General features: G+C 40.7%; 1 protein-coding gene across 1 annotated transcript; it reads left to right on the plus strand.

The window, feature by feature from the left end:
- The first annotated feature begins 11,177 nt into the window (after positions 1-11,177).
- LOC118829482 (olfactory receptor 287-like) lies at positions 11,178-12,152 on the plus strand. Its single transcript, XM_036736484.1, has one exon. It carries the CDS (start codon positions 11,178-11,180, stop codon positions 12,150-12,152), a length of 975 nt encoding a protein of 324 aa, XP_036592379.1.
- The last annotated feature ends 218 nt before the right edge of the window (positions 12,153-12,370 follow it).

A 12,370-nucleotide genomic window follows, 5' to 3' on the forward strand; every position in this document is an offset into this window, starting at 1 on the left:
ACTCTATCTACTAGTCTATGCTGCCTCTAAATAGTACTTTAATAATAGCTATGGACATTGATCTCAATGGCAGGCTGTGAGTTAAGCCATTTTTGGTTGATGTTTACATGTATGTTAAAAATGATTAGAATTCTGTTTCCAGCCTGGAGCATTGAGAATTGGTCTTATATAAGGCTGGAGCTTGATATTATCCTTGAATTTAGACAATGGGAGAGACTGTACCCTAGTAGTACCTCCCTTAACCCAGATGTAAATAGGCAGGAATATTGCATATGGCCCTGTCTGTAGCATCCCTAATATTCAGAAATGTTCTTATGGGTAAAGGGGCTTTTGGTGAATTGAGGGCAAGACTTGTCAGGAAAATTAGTATGGTACTTTATCCTGGGTCATGCCATTAGGATATAGGCTTCTTGCAGACAGGGACCTTTTTGGTTTTTCCTTGTATCCCCTGTGCATAGCATAGTGCCTAGTGCCCAGTAAGTACTTAACGAATGAATGAACACAATTAAGTGCAAAACACTGGGGATACAAATATGCAAGGCATTCTCTGCCCTCAAAGACCTTACATTTTAATAGGGTGATATGACAATAAATGTTTATTGATTAATTGACTCCCAATAAAATAGGAACAGAGAAGAATCACATCTGAAGAAATGAGAACTTTTACTGTGATTATCAGAGAATCCAAGTCTGAGCTGTAACTAGAACTGGGGCAATTTGGGCTTTTCTTATGGCACCAAATTTAGTGGATGCTTATACTACTCAGAGTTCATCAGCTGCTAGAAAGATCAGAACTCAAAGCTGGTTAGCAAGTATAATTGGCATAGTAAACTTTCAGAAGGCTAGCTAAAAGAAACACATTCTAGCTCCCCCTTGAATGAATGAATAAATGAAAAAGCATTTATTAAGTGCTTCCTGTGTGCCAAGCATTGTGCTATAGGCTGGGGATACACATTGAAAAAGTGAGACTAGTTCTTCCTTTCTAAAAGCTTACAATCTAAATGGGGGAGATGGTCCCCATATCCCAAAGGTTAAGTTGTGGGGCACATGGCAAGACCCAGAGACCCTTACATTACATCATATGTAAATATAGTGGCCTAAGGGACTGCAGAGCATAAAGCCAAGGCAAATGGTAAGCCTTGTGGTTCTCCATCTCATCAGAAGGAATAGAGTTGATAACTGCCATCTCATCCAAGCACTGTGGGCAGTCAAGTAGCTGTATGGAAGGGGGAGGGAAAGGGAATATAACAACCCTATGGTGGTGGTTCTTCTCCACGGCCAGCCATCCATTCCCTCTTGCCCACCCATTCTTAGGTTGGAGTATCCTTCATATTACTTCATCTGGGTAAAGTTTGTGGTACTTAGCTCTGTACTAAATATAAGCTCAGCCCTACCCGCCTTGCTGATGGGCACAGGAATAGGGTAGTCTGGTTCTCCCTAGGGGAATAGAATTATGCTCCAACGTTCCCACAAGCCTGGTGAGAACCAAAGTGGGGAAGAGGCTCTGTGCAATCTCATGGTCAGGGCCTATTAAGAGAGCAAGATGGGGACAGAAGCATTGTCTGACATGCATCATTTATGGACCTTCATCTCTTCTAAGGAGTTCAAAGGACTTCATTAGCTATGTTGCCTTAATATTCCTTACATCTTTCCTGGGAATCATGGATTCATAGAACCTCCAGATTTGAAGGAAGCTCAGAATTGATCACCTGAGCAGAGGTGTTGTCTACAGTATCCCTGACAAGGGATCATGGAATCTCTGAACCTAGGCCTTCAGTAACAAATACCTCATTACTTCCTGTCTCTCTTATTCCCTAGGCCAACATTTTCCATTTGGGGGCAGCTCTAATTGTTAGTAAGTTTTCCCTTATGGTGAGTGGGTGTGCTGCTCTCTGTAACATTCTGCCTTCTGCAGTCAAGATGTCTCTTCCCCCTTCCACAAGCCAACCCAAAGCCTGCTATCATGTTTTTAGGAAGGAGGAAAGAGCATAGGTTTTAGTCTCCTCCTTTTACAGAGTGGCAAAACTGAGGAATAAGGAAGGAAATGGCTTGCTTGATCTTCAGTAGGAGATCCAAGTTTCCTATGAAACTGCAGGTAGTCATATTAGAGTTAGCATGTCTGTAGGCATACCACTTTAAGGTCAATAGAGCGCTTTGCACATTTTATCTCATTCGAGACTCACAACAAACCTGTGAGGTAGATGTTATTGTTATTCTCATTTTAACAATAAGGAAACTGAGGCACAGAGAGATTATAAGTAATTGGCCCAGAGTCACCATATAGTAACACTGTTTGGGGAGGCATTTGAACACAGATGTCTCTGACTCCAAGTATGTCCTATCCACTGTACCACCTGTCTAAATGATATTTCATGGTATCATAGATTTAGAGCTGAAAAAGACTTAGTTCATCTAGTCTCCCTATTTTCCAGATGAGGAAACTGAGACCCAGAAAGATGAAGTGATTTGTCCAATTTGTCCATTTATCTACTGCATGTAATAGAGCTGGGTTTCAAACCCAGGACATTTTTCTCCAAATCCAACATTCTATACTGACACTGCCACATGATAGGAACTATGGGATGTGTGTTTCCGAGGGAGGGGGAGATACAAAAATAGTAAAGTATTTGTCCAAGAAAAGTTAATACATTTTCCAGGGAGGATACAGAGGTCTCCAGGGCATAGGACTCACAATGGGACTCCAGCAGAAGGCGACAAAAGCATTATCTGGAGCTCCAGAAACACAGATCCCATGGCTGAGAGACCTTGGACTACCACCATCTGGGGCTACACAGTGGGCCTCATTATCCTCCCTGTTTTAGCATAATTGGTCCATTTGACATTTGCTCAGAACTGCATCTCTGGAGAGACAGGAACAATAGGGTATCTCCCATGTCCCTTTTTGACTCCAAGTCCTGGAGTGTTAACATGGACAGGACAGAGGAAGAGAAGCAGACATTTAGCTTTGCTAGGGAGTATGTGTATGTGAGGGAATGATTTCCATAGCCCTAGTAAAGATATGTGGAGACTCTCACATGCCCATGGAAAAAGATCAGAAGTGGAGGTTTCAATTTGGATTAAAAACACTGCTCCCAGTCTTGAGACTTCTCCAAAGCCAACCTCAAACTTGGTTTCCTGGGAAAAGCACACAGTGTTCTAGGGCAGCAGCAATGAATAATCATGAACAAGTGCCTCACATTCATGGCAGTTCCTTTCTTTGGAGGAAGGTGGCAAAGGCTATGGCCATTGTACGCATCACAAAATATTTATAAAATCATCCAGGGGAGGATCTGGGTTCAAAGTCCAGCTCTACAACTTACTACTTGTGTGACTTTGGGCAAGTGATTTCCACCTCGCTAGACCTTACTTTATTCTTCTGTAAAATGATGGAGGATCTGGCCTCAATGAGCTGTGAGGTTCTTTCCAACTCAAAATCCAATATCCTCAGAGCCCATGATGGGGGAAGCAAAGACTGTGTCTATATCCTATGCAAAATTGGCTTTCTTCAATAAAGATCAATTCTAGCACACAAGTCTTCCCAGTAGAAAGAGCACTGGACCTGGAGTCTGATTTCTGGGTTCAGGTTCTAGTTCTCTCACTTACTACTGACTACTACTAGCTCACTCACTTACCCTGACAAGTGGTCATGTTAACTTTGATCATTCTCAGTTCCCTCATCTAAGAATTGAGAACGATAATACTTGCATTCGCTACCTTTCTAGGTAATAGTAAAGCAAGAGCTTTATATATCTTGAAATGCTAAATATGAGTCATTGTTGTTACATGACATTTGTTTATTTTTATTGGGTTCCTGGACTAAATTTAGCAATTGATTTAGTAGACAATTTCACTGATTTTGTCTTATTTATTTTTTTTACTGAATAGACTGAATTATTCGAAGTAATCATTTGCTCAGGTCACATGCAGACTCAGTCTACCTTTTTTGCAGAGCCAACAGGTATTGGCATTCAAGGCTCACGGAGCTGATGGAAACCATCATTCAGTAGACTCAAGTAAGTATGCCTCTCCATCATGTCCAGTTGGTTGGAGCGATTTCTAAAAAAGTTTATTTTCTTCAACAATATTACTTTTCTTAATATCTTTTGTTTTTATATCACTTTCACTTTTCATTTCCAAATATATCTGGCTCTTCCTCTCTCCTAACTTTTTAGTCAGCCCTTGTAACAGAGAATAAAAAAAGAGAAAGAAAAAAAGTGGTTTAGCAAAAACAACCAACACATCAGTCACATCTGACAGTTTATGCGGTATTCCACACCCAAACTTCCCTGCCTCTGCAAAGAACGGGAAGAGGGGCATTTCCTCAACTGTCCTCTGGGTCCAAGTTTGGTCATTACAATTACATAGCACTGTTTTATTTTATTGCTTCCCTCCATTTGCAATGTTATAATAATTCTTTATACTGTTTTCTTGGTTCTACTTATTTAATTCTGGATCAGTTTACTCTGGTTATGCATCTTCTTTAATGTTATTCCCATAGATATCTGTTACCGAGATCAAATCTCGTGAGAGTGGCAAGAACATTCTTTTGTGGGTCTCTAGGAATTGTGGCTTCTGAGGAGGCTGGAGTATCTTGCTGTGTGCAGGTATTATTTTGTGGATGAACCCCTATATATATGATGTAGGGCAGCTAGGTAGTACAGTAAATAGGGCACTGGGCCTGGAGTCAGGAATATTCATCTTTTTGAGTTCAAATCTGGCTTCAGACACTTACTAGCTGTGTGACCTTGGGCAAGTCACTTAACTGTATTGCCTTAGTTCCTCAACTGTAAATGAACTGGAGAAGGAAATGTTAAACCATTCTAGTATCTCTGAGTGGGAAACCCCAAATGGGGTCACAGAGAGTTGGACACAACTGAAAATAATCGAACAAAAATATGTGATGTCACTCTCTATTATAATGCAAGTTTCTTGAGAGCAGGGACTGTCTGACTCTTCGACTGCATCTTTAGTGCTTAGCACCTAGAAAGCACTTAAAATGCTTTTAAATTAATTAATTCTTATGCCTCTCCATGCATCTCTGAATTTTAAAGACATTTTTGCTAGAGCAAATTAAGAGTGTGGATTTTATACGAAGCAAGAGCTATTCTAACTCTCTTGGACTTTTGTTTTCAGCCTTTTTGGTCAATTTTAGAATTGGGTCAGAAATTAGGAAATCTGAGTTCAAATGCTGGCTATACCGTTGGTGAGCAATGTGATGACAAGCAACTTGTTTCCTCCCTCAGTTTCTTCATCTGCAAAATGAATGAATTGGAATAGATGATCTTTCAAGTCTCTGCTAAATTCAATGTGCTAGCCTTCTGTGATCCCAGAGTGGTAAGTTCAGGAAGCTGATAAATTTCATGGGTTTTATGTAAGGGGGACTGAAGGTGAAAGAAAGCAATGTTGTCTAATATTCTTTATCAAGTCAGGGATCCCGGTTGGCTTAGAAATCAGAGTTCTTTCATCAGCTCAGTTTCTAATCTTCATGGTCAAAATTCAGCATTTACAGAATCATAGAATGTCAGAAACTATCCAAACTATAAGTATGCAAGAATTTACTCCAATTTACCTTGAACATCATGATTCAATCTTTGCTTCCAGTCAGGGTGAGTTTACTACCTAAAGAGGCAGCCCATTTCTCTCTGGGATCTGGGATCTCATTGTTAAGAAGTCCTTCCTTACTTCAAGCCGACAGTTTTTCTGCTTTGCAAGTTCTACCCCTGCTACTTCTGCCTTCGTGTGTGTGTATGTGTGTGTGTGTGTGTGTGTGTGTGTGTGTGTGTGTTATATGGACACTGGCTCTCTCCTTTGATTCTATGGAGAGTCATGTCAGTGACGGTGTGTTATTGAAGGGCAGGGCTTGGATGCTCAATGATTGAAGGAGATTTCCAGTGATAGAGAGAGGAGAAACAGATCTAAATCCATCCACTTGTTGGTTTCTGTGCAATTTCAGGTTGCCTTTACAGTTCATTAGAAGCACAGGGCATACCCTAACCTCTTTGTTGTCATTGAGTTGTTTCAGTCATGTCCAACCCTTTGTGACTGCATTTTTTTGACAGATACTGGAATAGCCATTTCCTTCTCCAGCTCATTTTACAAATGAGGAAACTGTAGCAAAGTGAGGAGCCCAGGGTCACACAGGTAGTAATTGTCTGAGGCCAGATTTGAACTGAGGAAGATGAATCTTCCTGACTATCCACTGTGCTATCTAGTTGCCCCATCTCGATTTCTATATGGATCCAAAATAATAATAACTACAGTCCTGATGATGGTGAGAAATGATGGTGTGGATAATATCTCAACAGTGGGAGAGGTGACAATCCTATTGTCCTCTGCCATGGTTAGACGGCTTGTGGAGTATTGTGTTCATTTCTGGAGAGAAACATTTTAGGAAGGATGTTGACAAGCCAGAGTATATCCAGAGAACGGCAACAGGAGAGTAAAGGGTCTCATAATTGTGGTATGTAAAGAACAGATAAAAGAAAATGGGATTAGTTAAAAAGACCTAGGGATGATATGATCATTGATTTAAAGTATGTGAAAGACTGACAAGTGGAAGAGGGAAGGGATGTTTTCATGAGCCCTGCAAGGGAGAGCAAGGTAAAATGGGGCTAAGTTACAAGGAGGTAGATCCTAACAATGAGAGGTGTCCAGGTGGGAAATAGGTTCCAATTGTTTTCATCCTTGGAGATATCACAGGATGCTTTTGGGAGTGTGTGTTGAGAAGATTCCTGTTTCAGGGATGTCTTTTGACCACATTCCTTTCCAATTCTGAGATTCCGTGATTCTAGCTGGGCATTACAAGCCATTTCAAGAGGAAAGACAATTTGGGGAATATAATCTTGGTAAGTTGAATTTCAGCATCATGGTGCCAGACTTAGAGTCAGGGAGAGGTGGTTTTGCATCAGAGACTTAATAGCTTTGGGGTCCTGGCAAGCTCCCCTCAGCCTCTCAACCTCAGTTTTCTCTTCTGTAAAATGTGGATAATATTAGTAACACTTACTTTGCAGGGTTATTGTGAGGCTCAAGTGAAATTTTATATAAATAAATAAATATATGTATTTATATGTGTGTGTATAGTTCTCTCTCTCTCTCTCTCTCTCTCTCTCTCTCTCTCTCTCTCTCTGTAAGCCTTGAAAAAAACATATAAATATCTTATCTGCTATTATTTTTCTCTTGGCAAAAAAGATATAATTTTGCATCTCCCACCCAACCCATTTCCTGTCTCAGGACAATTCCTACGTGGAACATAGATTTTGTCCTCTAGGAAAGGTTACATATAATAAGGCTGCCTTTAAAAAAAAGGACAATTTGCTTACTCATTGTCTTTCTCAGTGTCAAAGTCAGTGGTACTTAGACCTTGGCTCTCAAGCACCATGTCACCTTTTATGTATGATCTTTGGCTCATTGAAATTCCTAATTTCCATAAAAGAACATTCTATTGTACCAGTTGCTACAAGGCATAAAGGAGTCATGTGGATAATTTGCTTAATTTGGGGTTGTGAAGCAACCTTGGTGAGCAGGGATGTGCTGTTCTAGGCATTAATGGGAGAGAAGAGGGTGAAGGGGAGATAATGGCTATGTTTATGTCATGGAAATTGGGGCTCCATGCAATCTGGTGTTTTAGGTCACCTTAACACTGATACCATTTCCACAAACATGATGACCTCTTTTGGTGTCTCACTGTGGCATGGGGGGTGAGCCTGGATTCTTACAGGCTGTCCCAGTAGAATTCATGCTCTGAGAAATCTACAGTGGTGAAGAGGAAATAACAATCAGTGGGTTTAGCATTTTACACCTTTCAAGAAACTTTTACACTATTATTTCACTTAGAGTCATAGAGCTGGAATGAGCTTGGAGGTCATCTAGCTCATTGTTCTGCTCATATTGATGAGATACATAGGGCAGCTGTAGTGACAAAAGTACTAGCTTTGGAGTTTGAGGTTCAAATCCTACTTCTGATGCTTGCTACCTGTCTGACTTGGACCTCAAGTTTCTTTATTTGTGAAATGATGGGGCTGGACTGGATAGCCTCTGAGGTCCCTTCCAGCTCTAAATCTATGCTAATCAGAGAGATAAAGTGCTTTAGCCCAGGTTACACAGCTAGTTATTGGGAGGACCAGGACTAAAGTTCAGATCTTTTGATGCCTTGACTAACCAATCAATTACTAAGCAAAAATTAATTACTTACTATGTGCTAAGCATAGGAGATGTAAAGTAAAGTAAAACCAGACCTTGTCCTCAAGGAACTTATAATCGAATGGGGAGACAACACATAAATAAATAGATATGTACAAGATACATACAGAGTACACGAAAGGAAATCTTAGAGGTTAAGATTCTAGCAGTTCAGGAGAGCAGGAAAGGCCTCCTTCAGCATCCGACCTGAGTTTTGAAGAAAGCCAGGGAACCATGGGAAGAGAAGAAACAAACAAAGACTTGCTCTAGTCTCTTTGGGAGGCAGCATGGTAGACTCTTAATGCCATGCAAACCTGCAGAGGACTTCCTTCCTACATATAACAGGAGCCTGCTTTTTCGTATGCCTTCTGAATTATTTTCCTTTTGTTGTATTTTTCAAGGTCATGCTGCTATGATTATTTTTAACACCATCATAATGTACATATTATCATTCTGGTTTTACTTTCTTCACTCTGCATCATTTTATATAGTCTTTCCTTGTTTCATGGTGTTCTTCACATAGACCATTTCTTATGATGCTTGTTGTTCATCCTTTGTTCCAAAGAGGACAAATAACACCCCAGAATGATGTGTGTGTATATACGTATGTGCGTATGTGTGTGTATGTATACAACAATAGGGCAGCATGAGTTCAAATCTAGCCTTAGACACTTACTAGTTGTGTAAGCCTGGGCCAGTCACTTATCCCTGTTTGCCTCAGTTTCCTCATCTGTAAAATGAGTTGGAGAAGGACATGTCAAACCATTCCAGTATCTTTGCCAAGAACACCCCAATGGGGTCATGAAGAGTTGGACACAGCTGGACCAGAACAATAACAACGATATTCTACTATGTCCCTAGACTATTGCTTGATCAGCTATTTCCCCACCAGCATGGGTTGTTTTCCATTTTCTTTTGCTATTATTAATAAAGTTGCTAAGAGGTAGTGTAGGGTGCTGGATAGAGATGACTTCCCAGCCAGCAAAAGCTCAATTCAAGTACTCTCCCTTACTCTATAAGGCCACCCAACATCCTGGCTGTGTGACTTTGAGCAAGTCATTTAACCTGTTGGTGTCCCATGCAACTCTCTAGCAGAGGCCAGTTTTCATTGAAAGATTTTCATTCCTCACAGTGTGTTCTCTATACCAGTGAGCTTAACGTTCAGGGGAACAATAATATAGAATACCCTGATGGAGTTACCAGTGTAGTTTGGTAGCTGAGAAAGCTCTGGACTTCCATAACATTAAGTAGCAACATCAAGTCAATTTGAGAAGCCTTCATGAACCAGCTATTATTGGAAGGCACTATACTAGAAATAAAATCAAAATGAAAAACAGTTTTTGGCCTCAAGGAACTTATATTATACTGGAATAAATGATGGTAGACCTGAGTGAGATAATATTTGTGAAGTGCTTAGTATGGTGTCTGACACATAGTAGGTGCTATATAAATGCTAGCTATTATTGTTATTAATTTAGGGCTTTAAAATCATTATATTAATGAAAACTCAGAAATTGAGACATTAGTATTGGAAGTCATCTAGTCTAACTTAATGCAAGACTTGCTTCATTCTCTCTTGACAGGTGGTCATCTAGTTTTTGCTTGGGCATTTCAAGTGATGGTGAAGCTCAACACAAAAGAAAGCTTTCTAACTCCCATCTAGGAAGTTCTGTTCTGGTTTGAGATAATTGTAGCTGATATTAAAGCAATGATTTTTCATTTGATCTTCAGAATAATCTTGTAGGTTCTCCTGTAGAGCTCTATTTTACAGAAGAGGAAACTGATTCTCAGAAAGGTTAAGACCACACATCTGCGGCTTCTTCCAGTTCTGAATCAATGATCCTAAGTAGCAGAGTTGGGATTCAAATCCAGTTCCTTTGATTCCAAGTCAGACCCTTTCCGTTATACTACAGGGCCCCTCAGCATAGAAGAGCCTGACAGAAGCATGGGGGAAGAGTTTTATTTCCACTCTGATTCTAGAAGATATGTTGGTATTCATTCCCAAGTCTTAAAGTCAGAATCAGGATTGAAGAATCTTAACATTCTACCTAATTGTTCACATCTTTATGAAAGATTACCCCCTCCTTCCCTTTCCTGATGAAGGATTGGGACACAGAACATGTCAGTGATTAGCTTAATGTCACCTTTTGGACAGAATGAAGAACCTAGGTTCTCTGCTTTCTATTTCTGGATGCTTTTGCTTCTCTGGATAACAATGTCTTAGGAGGTAGTTGTGGTGTAGTGGAAAAAGCACCAGATTTGGAGTCCAAAGATCTGGATTTGAATTCTAAGATTGTTTTTTTGTTAGCTGCGTGACTTTGGACAAGTCACTTTACATCTCTGGCCTTGGTGTCCTCATCTATAAAATGGGATAGTTGGCCTGGATGACCTCTATGAATCAATTCTAAATTCTGTGTGTTTAATGATGGGGAATAGAACCATATTCTTCTGTGGGAGTCTAGTGATGACGTCTCTATAGCCTCTCTGCATCTAGTCTCATTGGTGTGGAATCTCCAATCAAATACTTGGTGTCCTCTGAGTTGTCACATCATCTTTCACCTCTGTGTCTTTGTAAAGCCAGTCTATCTTCCATGCTGAATTGAACTCCCTTCTCATTTCCACCTCTTAGAGTCTCTAGCTTCCTTTGAGGCTCAGCTCATGTACCATATCTTACATGTACCATATCTTTCTTCATCCCTATGGTAAATAAATTAGCATTTTTAAGCACCTAATATGTGCCATGCACATAGCAAGTTCTCTTTTCCTCCTCAAATTATTTATGTAGATTGGTGAATCTTGTACCTCAACCCTCAGTAGAGTGTAAGTTTCTGGAGGAAAAGAACTTAAAAAAATTTTGTTTTGGTATTGTCAGCCCTCCACATGGTGACTTGAACATAGTAGACACTTAATAAGTGTTTGTTGAGTGAATAAAGGAATGCTGTGTTAAGAATTTCCTTAATGGTGTGATCCTGTATATTCTAGTAGTTCCTGTTTCATGGATGGAAAAGAAGAACCTATCCAACTTGGAGGAATTTATTCTCCTGGGATTCCCAGGGACACAGGGTTTGCAGATATCCCTTTTCCTGTTGTTCTTTGTCATGTATGTGCTCACTGTAATGGGCAACATGGCCATCATCACGCTGGTATGGACCAATCAGCACCTTCAGACCCCTATGTACTTTTTCCTCTGTAATCTCTCCTTCCTGGAGATCTGGTTCACCACAGCCTGTGTCCCTAAGACCTTGGCTAATTTTGCATCTCAGAGTAAAGCCATCTCCTTCATCAGCTGTGCCACTCAAATGTACTTTGTCTTCTCCCTGGGGTGCACTGAATATTTTCTCCTGGCTGTGATGGCATACGACCGCTATCTGGCCATCTGCTATCCTCTAAGATACAGCACCATCATGACCTACGTTGTCTCAGCCCGTCTTGCCCTGGGTTCCTGGGTGTGTGGCTTCTCAGCCATCATTGTACCCACTGTCCTCATCACTCACCTCTCCTTTTGTGCCTCCAATGTCATCAATCACTTCTTCTGTGACATTGCCCCGTGGATTGTGTTATCCTGCACTGACACACGAGTGGTAGAATTGGTGTCTTTTGGGATTGCATTTTGTGTCATCTTGGGCTCTTGCATCATCACCTTGGTCTCCTACATCTATATCATCTCCACCATTGTGAAGATCCCCTCGGCCCAGGGGCGATCCAAGGCCTTTTCCACGTGTTCCTCCCACCTCACTGTGGTACTTATCTGGTATGGTTCGACCATTTTCTTGCACGTGAGAACCTCTGTTGAGAGCTCTCTGGACTTGACCAAGGCCGTTACAGTCTTGAACACCATCGTAACCCCTGTACTCAACCCCTTTATATACACTCTTAGGAACAAAGATGTGAAGGAAGCCTTTTGGAAAACAGTCGGTGGGAGGAGAAGCTCCCCTAGACTCAGGGAAAATCTTTTCAGCACTCTGGCCAGATAATTGAGGTTTGGGAAGTCTCCCTTGATTCAGCTGTTGTATATCAGCTTCCTATATATGGTGTCCCTAAAGTCTGGACACATAGGCAATGTGGAGTTATTGCATCGAGTTCACATGAATCTTGCAAAGCACATCAACCTTTGCCTCACAAGTGATGGAAATCATATTTAAGATGTTATTTGTTAATATTCCAATTAAATAAAATGTTGAAAATTTCATTC

Source organism: Trichosurus vulpecula, chromosome 8 (genome assembly GCF_011100635.1).
Source record: "Trichosurus vulpecula isolate mTriVul1 chromosome 8, mTriVul1.pri, whole genome shotgun sequence".
In the NCBI taxonomy this organism is placed as follows: domain Eukaryota; kingdom Metazoa; phylum Chordata; class Mammalia; order Diprotodontia; family Phalangeridae; genus Trichosurus; species Trichosurus vulpecula.

What these genes read in the sequence shown, in the direction of transcription:
- LOC118829482 (XM_036736484.1), top strand. Translation starts at nt 11,178, where the DNA reads ATGGAAAAGAAGAACCTATCCAACTTGGAGGAATTTATTCTCCTGGGA.